We start from the raw sequence: 17,467 nt of genomic DNA on the forward strand, positions 1-17,467 counted from the left end.
GGACTCAATAGTTTCGTATTGAAATCAGCACAATTATCATAAGTGGTTAAGTCCTTATAATTTGTTTTATTTATTTATAAATGTCTATTAAAATCAAATGCTTGCATATTAATACTACAACCATCGTCAAAATATGTTGGGACATTGATGGAGAACGTACACTATTAATGGCTTTATTTCCGTAGTTTTTTTAACGTGATGAAATGGAGGTTTCTTTGGTGTCAAGCCTATACCTTTTCCTAACAATCAAATCACCCTCCTACCCCACCAATTTCTGGAAATAAGGTCGAAAACATGCCCTTTTAGGGTCGTATACATATTCTGTGGAAATTAACCTCAAAGACTTGTACTAAGACTAATTTCAGGTTATGCATTCTGGTGTTTTTTAAATATATTACAAAATGTGTTTTTTTTTTTTGTAATTTGTAATTTGTAATATCTTTTATGAGCAATTATTAGACTTAACATAATATATTAAAATTATAAGCCAATTCATAGCATATACTCAAATTTTGAATGCTTAGACTTGTGTGATTACAATTGCAAGATAACATGCAAAATTGTGATTTAGCTATGTTTCATATAGCAAAGCAGGTTAAGGGATCTGGAACGAGCGTTTTGAGCGTTTGTGGGACATGAGAGCACATCAGACATATCGAATTGCATTCTGAATACGCAAAATGTCTTTCTGATATCAAATAATTTTCATTTTTTGAAATTCACGATATAATACAAATTTTATGACAGATTATTAAAATTTGATATTTTTAACATTTTTGATATATAACAGTCCTCGAAGTAAATTTTATAAATTTAATAATGATATATTCTTAAAGTGTATGTATCTGGGAGAAAAAGCCGACGATCAATTGAAAATTTTGTCCTTTCATATTGAAGATATTGATTTTTTCCCCAAAAGACCTAATTTTTTTGTGTGTTTTGGGGACAAAATCCATATCTTCAATACGAAAGGTCACATTTTTCAATTGATCGTCGGCTTTTCATCCCATCTACATACACTTCAAGTATAAATTATCAGATATATAAAGTTTACTTCGAGTACTGTTAAATATCAATTTTTAATCATTTGCCATAAAATGTGTATTACATTGCGAATTTCAAAAAATCAAAATTATTTAATATCAGAAGGACATTCTTCGTATTCAAAATGCAATTCGATATGTCTGATGTGCTCTAATGTCCCACAATAAATACTGTCCAAACGTTCACACCCCATCCATTAATGGTTTTGTAATCCAAAAATATTAGTGATGTATTTTTCTGGAATAGGGAGTAGTTACTAGCTTTGCAAAATAATATATTTACATAATTAAAATTGTGTACATTTGCCTAACCATAGTACAATTATGTTTTGCAGTTATTTTTTTGTATCCACATATCAATCTTTATTATCTTTTTATTTAACTATGACTAATCAAGCAAAATGAAACCTTCTTTTTTCGGGGTGTTTATTTCCTGCATATATCGTGAACTGGTTGAGCATAAGAAATCAAATAGCGTATTCCCACCGAAGCCCGGTGATTCATAAGTCATTCGAGGATGCGTCGCACCAATCTGTATTTTTTCTTGCTAGCAATCTATGTTTGCCGGGACAAATACTTACACCCTTCCGTTAAAAACGGAAGTGAAATTAGAAATCAAATAAAGTAATCAAATAATATAATATTATTTGCATACATTAAAATAATACTCCTCACTTTGCAGGAAGGATGCCAGTACGACTTGGCGTACATGGTCAACTTAAAGTGTTCTGGTCATCTTCAATCCATGGTCTGCCTCGGGATGAGATTACCATAGCAGAAGCATTGAAAGATGAGGGATATACCACTGGCTTTATTGGCAAGTGGCATCTAGGTTTGTGTACAATTTTTCCTCCACGAATACCAATTAATATATAATTGTGATACTATGCACGCATGCTCTGGAATGTTGTATGTAACTGACTGACTGACTGACTTACTATGCGGATGAGTTAATTAAATGTTCCGTCAGTTTTAATCCAAATGTCGCCAAATTCATACGGGAGATCGACGAATATACTGAAACGGTAATGGAAAAAAATTTGGTTGAAAACGGTCAAGAATTGGCCTCAAAATCATTGAAAATGTAGTCGGTTGCTATCTTAGGTAAACAAAGAAAAGTAGTAGGTTGCTAACCTAGCCACGCGCGTCCTACAAAACGGGCGTATCTGCGCCGCTACGCCATCGCGGACGTAAACGACGCAGTGCCACGTAATGATATTACGGGTGAATGACCGTAGACACGCTATGCGCTTATATGAGAGGACGTAATAAATACGGGAAAAAGATGTGTGTTTGTTAATAAGTAGGACGTTTTAGTACTATCGTCATCATCTAATCCATTCTCCTGCTAAATTGCATATATTATGTTAGTAATTGTGAACACGTAATGTTGATTATATGATACATTTTAAGCAGTAGAAAGCTTAAAATGTAAATATATTATATTTTAAGACAAACGCAACTTCTGCGCATTTCACTGAAGTAACATTTGAAGCTATTATTTTAATTTTGTATATATGATCAATGTTACGATAAGGTTAGGGTTAGTGGGTTAAGGTTAAGGTTAGGGTTATTGGATTAGGGTTAGGGTTAGTGGGTTAGAGTTAGGGTTAGCGTTAGGATTAGGGTTAGTGGGTTAGGATTAGGGTTAGTGGGTTAGCGTTAGGTTGATTTAGCATATAAATTGCTGCACACAAGACCCTTATTTGCTATATATTTGCTGGTATGTGCAGGTACAAATTATTTTGAGACACCCTGGTGGAGTAAGAACTACAATGTATAACGTATAAGAGAAGATGTATGGCAAAGGTGAACATCTATAACCAATTCTAAAATTGGAAAATGATTCAAATGATGGGTCTGTCTAAAGTTGGCATAAAGCCACGATTCCAAAGTCCGCTTTTTGATTGTACAGTGTCAGACCCAAACAGGATAAAATAGAGGAGATCACGGAGTAAGAACCACAATTTAACCTTTGCCAGATTACTGGAAGAGATGTATGGCAAATGTAACATACTGTGACCCCCTTCTGTTGTCAGAAAATAGTGCAATTGTGACTATCTACGACGAACCAGTCTGAGGTGTTAAGTTGCAATTCTCCCATATTCAAGGTTTCAAATTGCCCACAAAATAAACCTCCAACATAGATCTAACTGCTCCAATTCATCTTTATATCGCACTCAATAAATGTTTCTTTCTAATATCAGGGGTCAACGCACACAACCACACTGATGGTGAACATCTGCCTCCCCATCATGGCTTTGACTACGTTGGCACAAATCTACCGCTAACAAATTTTTGGGAGTGTGATGAAGAAAAGGTATTATACTCGTACAAAGTGCCATACAAATCAACCAAACGGTTTGAGAGGATAAAGTAGGGGTCATATTTGAACTCCTTTCATTTACTTAATACCAAATATTACTTACTATTAAAATAAGTAGGTGCTAATGGATATCAGCGTTATAATTCAGAGTGTCCCAAAAAACTTAACATTGTGAATTTGCCATATCTCAAATATTTCCTACTTCATACCATAATGCATTACTCGTTGATGGTCGATAGACGTCCCAATAAATCGGACTTAGTCACCGGTCAGTTCTACAGCATAGATATCCATGGCTAACGATGGAAACATGTTAAAGGACATCAAGAAAAAAAAAACCTGTCATATGGGCATGAAACTAGGTCCTACGGGACTCAAACTCGGTGGGTGGGTGTAGTTCTGTCCTGGCAAGAAGATGTTCATGTTCGTTAAGTCATCCGACCCCGGGGCCCCCCCTCCCAGGGGTCATTTGAGGTAAAATGACTAAAGACTGTCATATGGGCATGAAACTAGGTCGTACGGGGCTCAAACTCGGTGGGTGGGTGTAGTTCTGTCCTGTCAAGAAGATGTTTAAAGTCATCTGACACCGGGGTCCGCTCCCAGGGGTCATCTGAGGTCAAATTACTAAAAAGTGTCGTATGGGCATGAAACTTGGTAGGTACAGTCAACATTTAAAACAACATTTTTTGAAGGTCATTTTGAGGTCATCCAAGGTCACCACGGGTCATCTGAGGTATGAAACTTGGTGGGTACAGTTAACATTTAGAGTTATAAGTTTAGATCATTTTGGGGTCATCCAAGGTCACCCAGGGGTCATCTGAGGTCAAATTACTAAAACTGTCGTATGGGCATGAAACTTGGTGGGTACAGTTAACATTTAGAGCCAAATTTTGGAAGGTCATTTTGGGGTCGCCAGGGGACATCTGAGGTCAAATTAGTAAAAACTGTCATATGGGCATGTCACCATCAGCCTGGTAATCGCGCCCAGGCGAGAACCGCCAAATATGGTAACCGTCTAGTCTATTTTAAAACTGATGCATCAATGACTATGTTCATCATGTCATTATTGTATCATTCTCACATACATTAGGAAATGAATTTGGAGAATAGAGGCCTTGCATGTGACATATCATCCCGTAAATATGGCGGACTACTCAAATGCATTCAACAAAAGCATGATTGCAATCAAATAGATTGATGACAACATTTGATTGAATGGACTGCACTCCGCCATAACTACGGTGAAGGACACCGGCTCAAATCCTTTGTTTGGAGCCAATCGATAATTTCATGCAGGGCCTCTATACTTTCTGTTAATAAAATACTATGCTGACCTCACACTCCAGTAATTTCAGATCATTGAGCTCAGTAATACATCAAAGAATGTCTTCCAATTCATGAAAACAAATAGATAATCTGCATATCGGATTAAAAGCTTGAGGCATTTCAATTGCAAGGCCCATTACTTATACACCAACAACAACATAGGCCTACAAGTGTATATAATGTAGCATGTGCACACATTATCATGTTGTGGATGGTGAATCAAGCTGCAGTGCCTACCCATTCCCAAATAAATGCAGTGACCAACCGGTGTTCACTCATGATTGACGTACTGATCATTATGTATGATTTAAACTCATAGGTTTTGGCAATTTGGGATGAGGTGGGTTCAAAATGACCCCATAGGATTATACGGGGGTAAAAATTTCAAATTGCTCAAATACCCCTTTCAAATATATCAAATTATTTAAATAAATAAATAAATAAATAAATAAATAAATAAATAAATAAATAAATAAATAAATAAATAAATGAAAAAATTGAACAAATTGTAGCGTAGCATTAAAATCATAATAACCAATGCTGGCAGGCGGATTCGAACCAACGATATTGAAATTACCAGTCTGATGCTCTAACACTGAGCTATGCCATCATCTAGTAATGAGGGTCGAGTTTTTAGCGTATACAGTGTTTGTCTGTAATAATAACCTGACATTCGCCGCTGACATTCGTACTGCAGAAGCGGAGTTGTAACTTGTTAAACTTTGCTCCTTCCGTTATAGGGTACATTATTTCGGCACTACATTATTTCTTTTTTTCCACATTGCTGGTATTAAATATCAAATGGTCATAATTGGCGGTCACTTCAAATCATCGCCAACTGAACGAGGTTCAGGAATGTCCTCTCATTGTTAATTGTTGGTTAACCCACCACTTGAACAGGATTTAACCAAAGCAAACAAAGACTTAAGCTTTTTTACGAATGCTATACATAAGTATAAGCTTATTATCCTCTTCAACAATAGGATTAAAGATTGGTGCTTGACTGGAATTACGTGCTAGTGTCATTGGTTATTGTTAAAAGGCAATAAGGTGTGTAATTGCAATATTTCCTCTGAATAGGAAAGACTCTCTACATCGAACCATGGATGCTGGTGGTTCGAATTAAACCCGATCCTGACTCCACTTCGCAGCGGTATGCGATGCTGCGATGCTTTTCAAACATCTCAGCATCCCGCGATGAAATTAAAATGTACAGGTGGAGTCAGTATCGGGCTTTAGGAATCCAAACCCAATTCGAAATGATGCGCTTGAGAATTCAACAACATAAATAATGGTAGCTCTATTATAATACACATTAATGATAAAATTCCAAAATATAATACGTTTTCTGTCTTTGCTTGTCACGTGGTAGGCCTATGTTGAAGTTGCGATTATATTTTTAAATAAGTTTCAAATGAATAACAACAAGACAAGTGGCCGAGTGGTCTAAGGCGCTAGGCTCATAGAGTATAAGCCATGCGCCGTGAGTTCGAACCCCGCCTCTGCCAAACTTTAAAAAGAAGTAAATTAAAATTTTACTTTAATTTTAATTTCATATATCCATTACTCGTCGATACACGAAAGAGCGAAATAAATAACTTAGAAAATTTTCTTGATGTCCTTTAACATGTTTCCATAGTTAGCCATGGTTAGCCATGGATATCTATGCTGTAGAACTGACCGGTGACTTATTGGGATTTATTGGGACGTCTATCAACCATCAACGAGTAATGGGACAACATATTCACATAAGCCTTGTTCACACAGTCGGACTTAAACCACTTAATACCGGACTTAAATTACGTCGGTAATAGTATCGGGTATAAGTGGCAGTGTGAATGAGCGTCGGATATAACTATATCCGACGTAATGTGGTTTAAATCCGACAATTTAAATCCGAAGATGACCAGGGTTAAGAGCTGTTAAGACAGATCGAAACGTTACGATCGGTAATAGTAATTACGTGTGAACACTGAACAGCGCTTTTGGGCTGTCGGATATAACTGTGACCTTTCACCTTTCTGCGTGATTCAGCGTGAAGAACACTTCCGGGTTAAATTAAATCACTCGCGCAACTGATTTGAAGCAGAGTATAAATAGTGTGACCAGTGAGAGATAAAACAAAATCATCATGGATGCAGGTGCGCATATCAAACGCAATAGAGGAATGAACTGGCAAGAGAAGGAGACATTAGCTCTGCTGACCATTTCCGGTTAGTTATGACCGGTAATAGCTCGGATATAAACACGTCGGACATAGAGCTATTGCCGACTCGTCGTGTTCACACAGTCGGACTATTACCGGACTTAAATTACGTCGGTAATAGTATCGGATATAAGTGGCAGTGTGAATGAGCTTCGGATATAAAAAAAAATTACTATATCCGACGTAATGTGCTTTAAATCCGACAATTTAAGGCTGAAGATGACCAGAGTTAAGAGCTGTTAAGACCGATCGAAACGTTACGTCCGGTAATAGTAATTACGTGTGGACACGCAGCACTATTGGGCTGTCGGATATAATTGTGAGTAGGCCTATATCACTCGCGGAAAATTTTAAGCAGAGTAATTTATGGCTGCAGCTGCAAATATTAATATAAACTAGCGGGATGCAGGCCTTGCCGTTTAGATTTTAAAAGCGAGTGGTTAATCACTCGCTAGCATGATTGTAGGCGAGTGGTCGAATTTTCACAAATATCACTTATTTAGGAAATAATCAAGTGGAGTTTCTGTCTTGACACGGTATTTATGTACATTTATGTTGAAATGCGCGCGAAGCGCGCTAACATTTTTCACTTTCTACGCTTGGAGGGAGTACAGCATCGATTAAATACTGAAATGGCTGATTCAGTGGCTGATTTTGGGAGATTCGCAGCGAGTGATATTTAGTGTCTATGGCGAGTGGAAAATCGCTCACTAAAAATCGAGTTTGGGCGAGCGGCGGCGAGCGAGAGCGATCGCTCGCCTCAAACGGCAAGGCCTGGGGATGCGATTATTTTTTTCGGACATCACCGTTAGATAAGTAAATGGGAGCGTTCACTATAACAGGAAGAATTACTGAACAGGTAGAATCATTGAAAATGAACATTAAAATCTGTTCTTTCTTACATTTCCCTTTTAGCTTCTTTTTTTATTTGCTGCTTGTGATTTCCCGTTTCCATAGAGGGGTCAATTGGAATGACAAGGAAACATTGGCTATACTCAAAATTTGGAGAGACACGGAAAGTATTTCTGGGATAAAAAAAGCTTTGGGAGGAGATAGCCACGCTATTACATGACAAGGGGGGGGGGTCCCGATACGGTCGGGGAGCAGATACCTGTAGTGATAAAGGCACTGAAAACTCTCCATCGCACCCTCCATGATCGGGTGAAAAATTCAGGCGCAGGAGCAATTGACCATCCTTATTGGGATAACCTACATGAGTTTCGGGGGGGGTAGCAAAGTTAACCCCAGAGGGTTCAGTGGGGGGGGGCAGTATGGCCCTGGATGTAGATGGAGATGAAATTTATTAAGCCATAAGCATGATAACAGAAAGGCATGCAATTGCATTTTATAAGATGATTAGGGGTCCCAAATATATACGGATAGAAAAATAGGGGTGTCATAAAATATTTTTGATGACCAAAATGTAGGGAGTCACAACACAGCATGACTACAGATAGTGTGTTTATTTTATTCAAAAGACTGATGCCTGTTTTTTTTGGGGGTGTAAACGGTGGGGGGGGTCATAAAATATTTGCTGCCGAAATAGGGGAGGTCGCAATTTTATTGAAGCCGACTTTTTGTAAATTTGGGACCCCCCAAGAAAAAAATAGCATGATGATGGGAGTCAGTGTAATTTTTTTTATTTTTGTCATTTTTTCAAAGATGTCCACCATAGTAGGGCCAACATGTATAAAATGCGATATAGAGCTAAGTCTACTGTAAAATGGGACTACTTTGTCAAACTAAAATAATAATAATAATAATAATAATAATAATAATAATAATAATAATAATAATAATAATAATAATAATAATAATAATAATAATAATAATAATAATAATAGAACCTACATAAATACAAAATTGGTCTTAATTTTGGAACTTTTGAATTTGCATTTTTCTTACATGACATACCTACCGCATTGTCTGTAATTTGTTCTAGAGAGGGGCGTTTATTGAAAGTGAATTTTCAGTGAAAACATTTAAAATCGGGTTAAATTTTCTGATGATGCTCATGTAGAAAGAAGAGATTTATGACCGGTAATAGGCTTTAACGGACATAACACGTCGGGCATACGCTGGCGAAGTTACGTCATTTATCGGATTAATTACCATAGCAATAGGTGAAAACAATTTTGAACATTTCGCGCTGTACTACAAGCAGGTTGCACTCATCACCTGTATGTCTGCAATCATAGATTGAATACAATACCGGTCTTTTCAAAGATACTAATCTTACAGGTGCAACTAATCAGCATGATTCACCTATTGCTATGGTAGTTAATCCGATTATTACGTAACTTCGCCAGCGTATAGCGCTATTGCCGACAAATGTGGACGCACTAAGGGATTAGCGGAAATATTTAATTCGATCGGACATAAGCCTAGATAAAATATTACCGGTAATAAGTGCATGTGTGAACACAGCTATAGATTGATCTTTTAGAATTATTCTGATACCAAAAATAGCATTATTGATGACCCCAAGACCTTATTGTGCGACTGTACATATCTGCGTGTATCAAACCCACAAAAGCAAGCTCATAATTATGTTCTTTGTTCACTCACTGCACACGCTACATTTAGGTATAAACATTCATGGATTACATGGCCTAGCGTAAAGCAGTATACAGACTTTTTATTGTACGTACAATATTGTATGTACAATATGTACGTTATTTAATCTATTGCCATTCTATTTCCAGTAATGTTTAAGTTCTAACGAATGTTTGATGACGTAAAATCGATAATATATTTCTGCTAGATATTGTATGTAACATATTATCGATTTTTCGTCATCAAACATTCGTTAGAACTTAAACATTACTGGAAATAGAATGGCAATAGATTAAATAACGTACATACAGTACATACAATATTGTACGTACAATACTCGGAGTCTGAAGCGCGCTTAAGCGTGACTGCTGTTTTAGGTTATAATTAGGCTATATTGACAATATTATTAGTTGAAGTGTAGATGAAGTTTCCTACAGAAATCAACGGATTCAGATCGTATGGTTCTTTGCCGAGACAAAGTTGGACAAACTCACTCAAGCAAAGTTTAAGGACCATTTCAATGTAAATTATGCACCCAGCCGAAATACAATACAACAACTAGTGCAGAAATTCCTACCAACCGGATCTGTTCATGATCTACCTCGGGCAGGACGTGGAAGAACAGGAAGATCGGCTACAAACATCGATGTCATACGAAGAGCGTTGGCGAAAAGTCCAAGACGATTAGTACGTCGACTTTAGACGATCAGTACGTCGACATTCAACGGAGAACAACGTACCGCGAACAACTGTTCATTGAATCCTCAGAAAAGATCTTAAGCAGTTTCCATATAAAATCCAGATAAAACAGAAAGTGAAGAAAGCGGATAAGAGATCATGAGTGGAATTTTGTGACTGGATTTGTGCAAAGAACGAAAAAATTCCATCTTTTCTTGATAACGTTTGGTTCACCGATGAAGCCCGCCTTCCATCTGTCTTTACATGTCAATAAGCAAACCATGCGATTCTGGAGAACTGAAAAACCCCATGAGATCCATGCAGGAAAAACCTCTCCACGTAGAAAAATGGACGGCATGGTGTGCAATACCCACGGGATAATCAGTCCCTACTGGTTCGAAGATTTTGAGACCGGGAAAGCCGCTGTTGTTAACCAGTAACGGTACAGACAGGTCCTGACAAAGTTCTGGATAGTATTCATGGTATTACTGCGACGAGTGGGCGAAAGCAAGAGGAAACGTCAATGGTTTCAGCAGGATGGGGCTACACCACACACAGCCAAGCAAACTCTTCAATGGCTCAAAAACGTTTCTATAGTAGAGTCATATCATTGAAAACTGACCAACCATGGCCACCGCATGAATCCTCCAGACTTTTTCCTACGGGGTTTTCTGAAAGACCGTGTTTATGCGACCAAACCAAGATCCATAGAGGAACTCAAGTTAAACATCACAAAGGAAATCAAAGAAATCAGCAAAGACACTTGCAAAAGAGTCATTCAGAACTTCGCAGTCGGTCAAATGGCGGTCAAATGGAGCATATTTTGTGATAACTCGGCTGGAACAAGTTGACGGTAGGCCTAATCACACTTTTGCATTGTTTGTTATTTTGAATAATATTTTCTGTGTTTGTGTTTTTAGTTTCATTGAACCAAAATGCAATGTGTGCCAACGTCGTTTACGGTTGTAAACAACAGTTATTAAGAAATTTGACATCAAATTATGAAGCATTTTAATCGATTACGCATTGAAAACAAACAAACAAACAAACAATCAACATAGCAAAATTAAACAAAACAGATTTTAAAACGATAACACGTTACAACTCTACTAACCCAACGCAAGTTATGACAAATTCACAATCTTAAGTTATTTTGGGACACCCTGTTCATATAATATATATAGGCAGTTAGCATGCATGTACATCCAGAAGTATGATTGCTTACTGTTTAAATTTTCGTGATCCACAGCCTCATGTCCCACTTCGCACAAAAAATTCCTTGTATATCAATTGTTTAGCAAAAATATCGGTGCATTTCTATTTCGTTCTGGTACATAGGAAAGTAATTAATTTTCTCATCCAAAAGAATGAGAAAATTAAATTCTCACCATGTTGGCCGATTCTCATCAAAATGTTCGTTTTCTCATCCAAAACTTCCACTAGTGAAATAAGCATTTTTCTTGGATATCTACTGAAAAATGTCATAAAAAGAGGATGTTTCTCCCCATCATCTAAGGTGATACTGGAAGTGTAAAATGGTGCAATAGGTGTATTTCAGTCTGACAAAATTTCTCATTCGGATGATTGGTTTGGAAAATCACCTTTACAACTTAAGTTGCTGTGTGCCTACTGTTTAAATACCGTAAGGCTGACAAAAACAAATTTCGTTATATAATAATATTAACAATAACCATCTTTGCTTTTCATTAACAGTGGCACATGAAAGCGCCATTTCCGTTGTTTTGTTTCCTGTACAAGAACGCTAGCATTTATCAGCAGCCACTATCGCATTACAAACTGAGTGAATCTTTCGTGAATGACGCTGTTGACTTTGTGAGAGGCGCCAAAGAACAGAAGAAACCATTCTTCCTGTATTATGGTACTGCACAAGCACATGTAGACCTATATAGTAATAAAGACTTTAGAGGATCATCGAAGAGAGGTAATTGCACTTCGACATTTTCATATATTTACTCATCAAATAAGATCAGTGGCGGCGTCGGGAATTTTTTCGGGGGGCATTGAGGGGGCAAAGTGAATTTCGGGGGGGCAAAATCAATAAATTGTGTGCAAAACTACTGCAAAAAGGTGAAATTTTCGTAATTTTGGGTTTTTACTGGGGGCAACAGGGGGAAAGAGTTTACAAGTGGGATTTGCCCCCTCATGCCCCCGTGTTGCCGCCACTAAATAAGATCCCATAAATATGACCTTATTAGTAAAAGTCACACACGTATATATGTCACAAACTTGCAACTATACCTGACAAAGTAGGTAATGGTGCTTCCAACGAACAAGGTACAAAACGCTTCAAGGATCAAAGGATGATACAAGAGGATACCTAAAGTAAATAAAAATGGAAGATTCGAGCAAGGTATACCAACTTGGAGTGGGGAACAAGACAAAGACAAGATAAAAACTAATGCAGTATATAAACCAGAATGGTGTACACTGTTACTGTACTAGTAAAAATCCAAAACCACAGGAATAGTAGACAAAGTTAACAAAACTATTTACTGGTTTACATACTGCATTAGTTTTTATCTTGTCTTTCACCAAGTTGGCATACCTGCCTTGAATCTTTCCAACTATACTTGAAGTAATTCAAATGACAGGCTTTTCTTAAATATTATGTACATATTAGGGATTGTTGTATTTAGTGGTATGCCCACCAAGCTAATAATGACAACAATCATACATTGTATTGTGTTAATTGTTTAGGCCGTTATGGTGACAATATTCGAGAGATGGCTTGGACAATTGGCAAAATAATGGATGAAGTAAAACGCATAGGAGAGGAATTCAACACCCTTTCCATCTTTACCTCTGATAATGGTCCTCTCATAAGCCTGTGCAATGAAGGAGGTGATGCAGGAATTCTGAAAGGTACGTGATTTGAAAAGTTAAAGAACACTAACATGTCCCGTCAGTGTTCAAATGAAACTCCAATTTATAGAATTAGTTTAATTTTGTAGGATACAACATGCAACAATCAATTTGTACAATGCACCAGGGGAGAGCGTTGCCTAATGGTTAGGGTGGTGGTGATTTGCTGAGATATTGACTTGGGGAACAAAATATGTGAAGCTAATGGCAACCTCTGTAGATTAAATTCAGACTTCCGCTCTCTACGTGGTTCATTTAGAATTGGGTAATTGAACCACGAAAGTAATCCGTCCTTCGGAGGGGACGTTAAGCCGTCGGCCCCGTGTACACATTACCATACCTGTACGTGTATCTCGAAACCAGTTTCGAAAAGAGTAGGGTGTTTACCTCTGACTGTTTCTAACCCGTCCCTGCGTTATCCAGGGTTGTCAAAACCCGTAACAAATAAAAAATCGTTCCTTGTTCCTCCTGGAAAACTAAACGCTCAAATAAAATTTAAACCGCGGGTGATTTACGGGTGAATTGAACAGCCAGTAGCTCAAAATGCTTTAAACTGGCTGTTAAGTTCAGTTCACCTGTTAAGGCCGGGTAAAAAAAAATACATGTTTCTCGTCCGCGCCCTCCTCCTTTTTTGAAGATTTTTCAATTTTCTTTTTATTTTGTAAATTTTCAGTTATAACTTGTTGAAAAAGATGTTTCAGAAGTTGAAACTTATTTTAGGGCTTTGTAAATGCATAATACATCATTTCAGAAGAGTTTTGTGATCACTAGAGGGGTCCTACTTCTCAAAACAGTAGAATAAAAAGGGCCTCCTCCTTTTTCTCAGATATGAATCTGTATGTCGAATACCCAAAATATGGTGCCAAATACAGGTATTTAGCGTCGTTTTCCAATAAAAAATAGAAAATAAAAAGCCCCTCATTCTCCTAATTTTTGGAAACCCGGATGTGAACCATATTTTTATTTTTACTTGTCCTAATCAGCGCTGTGTAAATTTTATTTGAGCTTTACTGCATCATGTGGTTAAACCCCGGGGGTTAAACTTTGTTTTTGTGTCCTGCCATTGCCACTTGCGGTTCTCAGTGAAACAGTGGTCAAAATTGGCAACCCACTTATTGTTATTATAAAGATATTATTATCATTATTTCTGTAATGTTTTCTCTCTATATACCATTGACGTGTCATAATCAGAATGGTATCTAAGTTGAATACATGACACTCGCTTGAGTATAACATTCTATTAATTTGTCACCAGGGGGCAAAACACAATTCTGGGAAGGTGGCGTTCGTGTTCCTGGTATCTTTCATTGGCCAGGCCATATCAGACCAGCATCTACCAGTGATGTTGTGACAAGCCAAATGGACATATTTCCAACATTAATGGAAATCGTCGGCGGTTCCGTCCCTGATGACAGGATAATGGACGGTCAAGACATTTCTTCAACACTCTTCAATTGGTGGCCTGAACCTCAACCAGAAAGCGTGGTTAAAATGCAACTCTACAAGAAACCTACAGCAGAAGCAACATACAGCGAGCCTCGCGTGTTAGTATTCTATTGCAATGAAATACTGTATACAGTTAGGTTCGGCAGCTACAAGTTCCATTTCAATACTCATAAAACGTGGACTAAGGAGGAACATCACGCTATACCAGGTCGATGTGGAGACGGAGGCTTTCCATTAAATCAAAACATCCAATGTACCGGTTGCTCTGCAAATCAACGCAATCCTCCAGAATGTTTCAAAAAACACGATCCTCCCTTAATGTACAACCTCGATAAGGATCCACAGGAAGCATATCCTTTGAATGTTTCTCTTCCCGCAAACAAACCCATTTTTGAAGAAATGATGAATGAATTAGAGAAGTTTTTAGATAAAATGGTCATGGCCCCTTCCCTATTCGCAGACCTATCTCCGAGTGTGATACCATGCTGTACACCAGAATCCTTCCCCAATTGCACATGTAACTACAAATACGAAGGACCAGACCCACCACCAGGAAGTGCAAATATAGATACTCAGGACTCACAAATGATGCTAAATATGGTAATGACTCCGCAGCCCCCTTAAAGACATTAGTGTTAGACAGTCATAATTACATATCATAAACGCGAGGCAAGAATTGATAATGACGGAGATAATAATAATTTTCTTCACCAGTAATATAAGTCACCGAACTTTCAAAATCCTCCAGGACATCAACTGCAAATCTACCTCATCTCTTGTACCCGCTGCGATATACAATATGTGGGTGAAACCAAAAATGCCCTTAAAACCAGACTTGTTGGTTATTTTTCCGATATCAGAACTAAAAAAGACAAAGCCGTTGCCAATCATTTTAATTCTCATAATCATAACATCTCTCCATTACTGGCATAGATGCCTCCCACAAACTTTCGTACCCTTCCTCTCTCGCCTCACCAAAGAAAGTTTTTTGGATCCAGCAACTCCGCTGTCTCACACCCCTTGGGCTAAACATTGAGGAGTAACACTTCTTTCTGATCAATATTTATTGATATATTGATTTCCTTTTTTCTGTCATATTTTGTAGTAGCTGTAGTAGTTGTGTAAGTTTAAATATTGCAATCATTTCTGTGATTGCTGTTGTAGAGAGTAGATCAGTTGTAGTATTAACACACTGAAGCATGATGCAGTCATGGTCCATGGCAAAGGCGATTCGACCTTTGTGGCATTAAACCCAGTTAACAGGAAATTAATCCAGTAAATCGATTCAGTAAAGCAGAGAAGATGATAAAAGAGGAGGTCGCTCGCTGCCCACATCAAATAAATAATGTGTGCATCCGCCTATTGATGGAAATAATGATCTAATCCGATTGATCAACTAATACGATAAGTGGCTTTGCGAGTCACGACTGTCTAGCTCTAAACGGCGCATGCCCGGATATCAATTTGTTACGTCAGTTGACCGCGAAATATAATTTCTGTATTGTTTGGCATGACCGACTGCTAAGGTTGACCCGAGATCCCTGTGAAAAAGACCCTCATTTTGGATCCAAATAGCATTTTTGGACACATTTGGACACAAAACGGGAGTATATGTAGAAACTCCCACGAGTTTGAATTACTGATTACACCAGTTTTAAGTTTCCGTAAACTGCCGCAAATATTCAAATGCTTATCATTTAAATTTCTTTTCCTTTGACCTTATATTAATTTTACTGGAAAATTATTTATGCTTGACTTTCCATAACTTAACAAAACTTTTGATTTTTTTAATGGGAGTTGCGATATATATGATGCTTTTTCACTCGTTTAAAAAACATGGTCACCCTGGTTAGTATTATTTTTCTTTAAAGAAAAAAGCATGATTTGACTGCGAAATTGGGAATTTAACGATGTACTTCCGTGTGTGGAATATTTTCTCCACTAAGAGAACTACCGAATCAGTCGAGCGTGTGTCGGATGAACAGACTACCACAAAGGAAGTTTCAAGTGGTATTTTAAGTACCCCAAACAACGAAAAGTGAATGGAGGTTAACTGTGGGTAATCGGATTATATGTTCGAGCGATCTCCTCTTTTCTCATCTTCTCTGAAGCCTTGTTCACACAGTCGGACTTAAACCACTTAATACCGGACTTAAATTACGTCGGTAATAGTATCGGGTATAAGTGGCAGTGTGAATGAGCGTCGGATATAACTATATCCGACGTAATGTGGTTTAAATCCGACAATTTAAATCCGAAGATGACCAGGGTTAAGAGCTGTTAAGACCGATCTAAACGTTACGATCGGTAATAGTAATTACGTGTGAACACTGAACAGCGCTTTTGGGCTGTCGGATATAACTGTGACCTTTCACCTTTCTGCGTGATTCAGCGTGAAGAACACTTCCGGGTTAAATTAAATCACTCGCGCAACTGATTTGAAGCAGAGTATAAATAGTGTGACCAGTGAGAGATAAAACAAAATCATCATGGATGCAGGTGCGAATATCAAACGCAATAGAGGAATGAACTGGCAAGAGAAGGAGACATTAGCTCTGCTGACCATTTCCGGTTATTTATGACCGGTAATAGCTCGGATATAAACACGTCGGACATAGAGCTATTACCGACTCGTCGTGTTCACACAGTCGGACTATTACCGGACTTAAATTACGTCGGTAATAGTATCGGATATAAGTGGCAGTGTGAATGAGTGTCGGATATAAAAAAAAAAATTACTATATCCGACGTAATGTGCTTTAAATCCGAAAATTTAAGGCTGAAGATGACCAGAGTTAAGAGCTGTTAAGACCGATCGAAACGTTACGTCCGGTAATAGTAGTTACGTGTGGACACGCAGCACTATTGGGCTGTCGGATGTAATTGTGAGTAGGCCTATATCAAAATTTTAAGCAGAGTAATTTATGGCTGCAGCTGCAAATATTAATATAAACTAGCGGGATGCAGGCCTTTCCGTTTAGATTTTAAAGGCGAGTGGTTAAT

General features: G+C 37.8%; 1 protein-coding gene across 1 annotated transcript; it reads left to right on the top strand.

Annotated features, from left to right (window-relative positions):
• The first annotated feature begins 3,271 nt into the window (after positions 1-3,271).
• On the top strand, positions 3,272-15,088 carry LOC140169535 (arylsulfatase-like). The gene is made up of 4 exons (XM_072192796.1): positions 3,272-3,363; positions 11,849-12,077; positions 12,854-13,018; positions 14,274-15,088. The coding sequence occupies exons 2-4, from the start codon at positions 11,855-11,857 to the stop codon at positions 15,086-15,088; spliced, it is 1,203 nt and encodes a 400-aa protein (XP_072048897.1). The 5' UTR covers positions 3,272-3,363; positions 11,849-11,854.
• The last annotated feature ends 2,379 nt before the right edge of the window (positions 15,089-17,467 follow it).

Source organism: Amphiura filiformis, chromosome 14, assembly GCF_039555335.1.
Source record: "Amphiura filiformis chromosome 14, Afil_fr2py, whole genome shotgun sequence".
NCBI classification, from domain to species: domain Eukaryota; kingdom Metazoa; phylum Echinodermata; class Ophiuroidea; order Amphilepidida; family Amphiuridae; genus Amphiura; species Amphiura filiformis.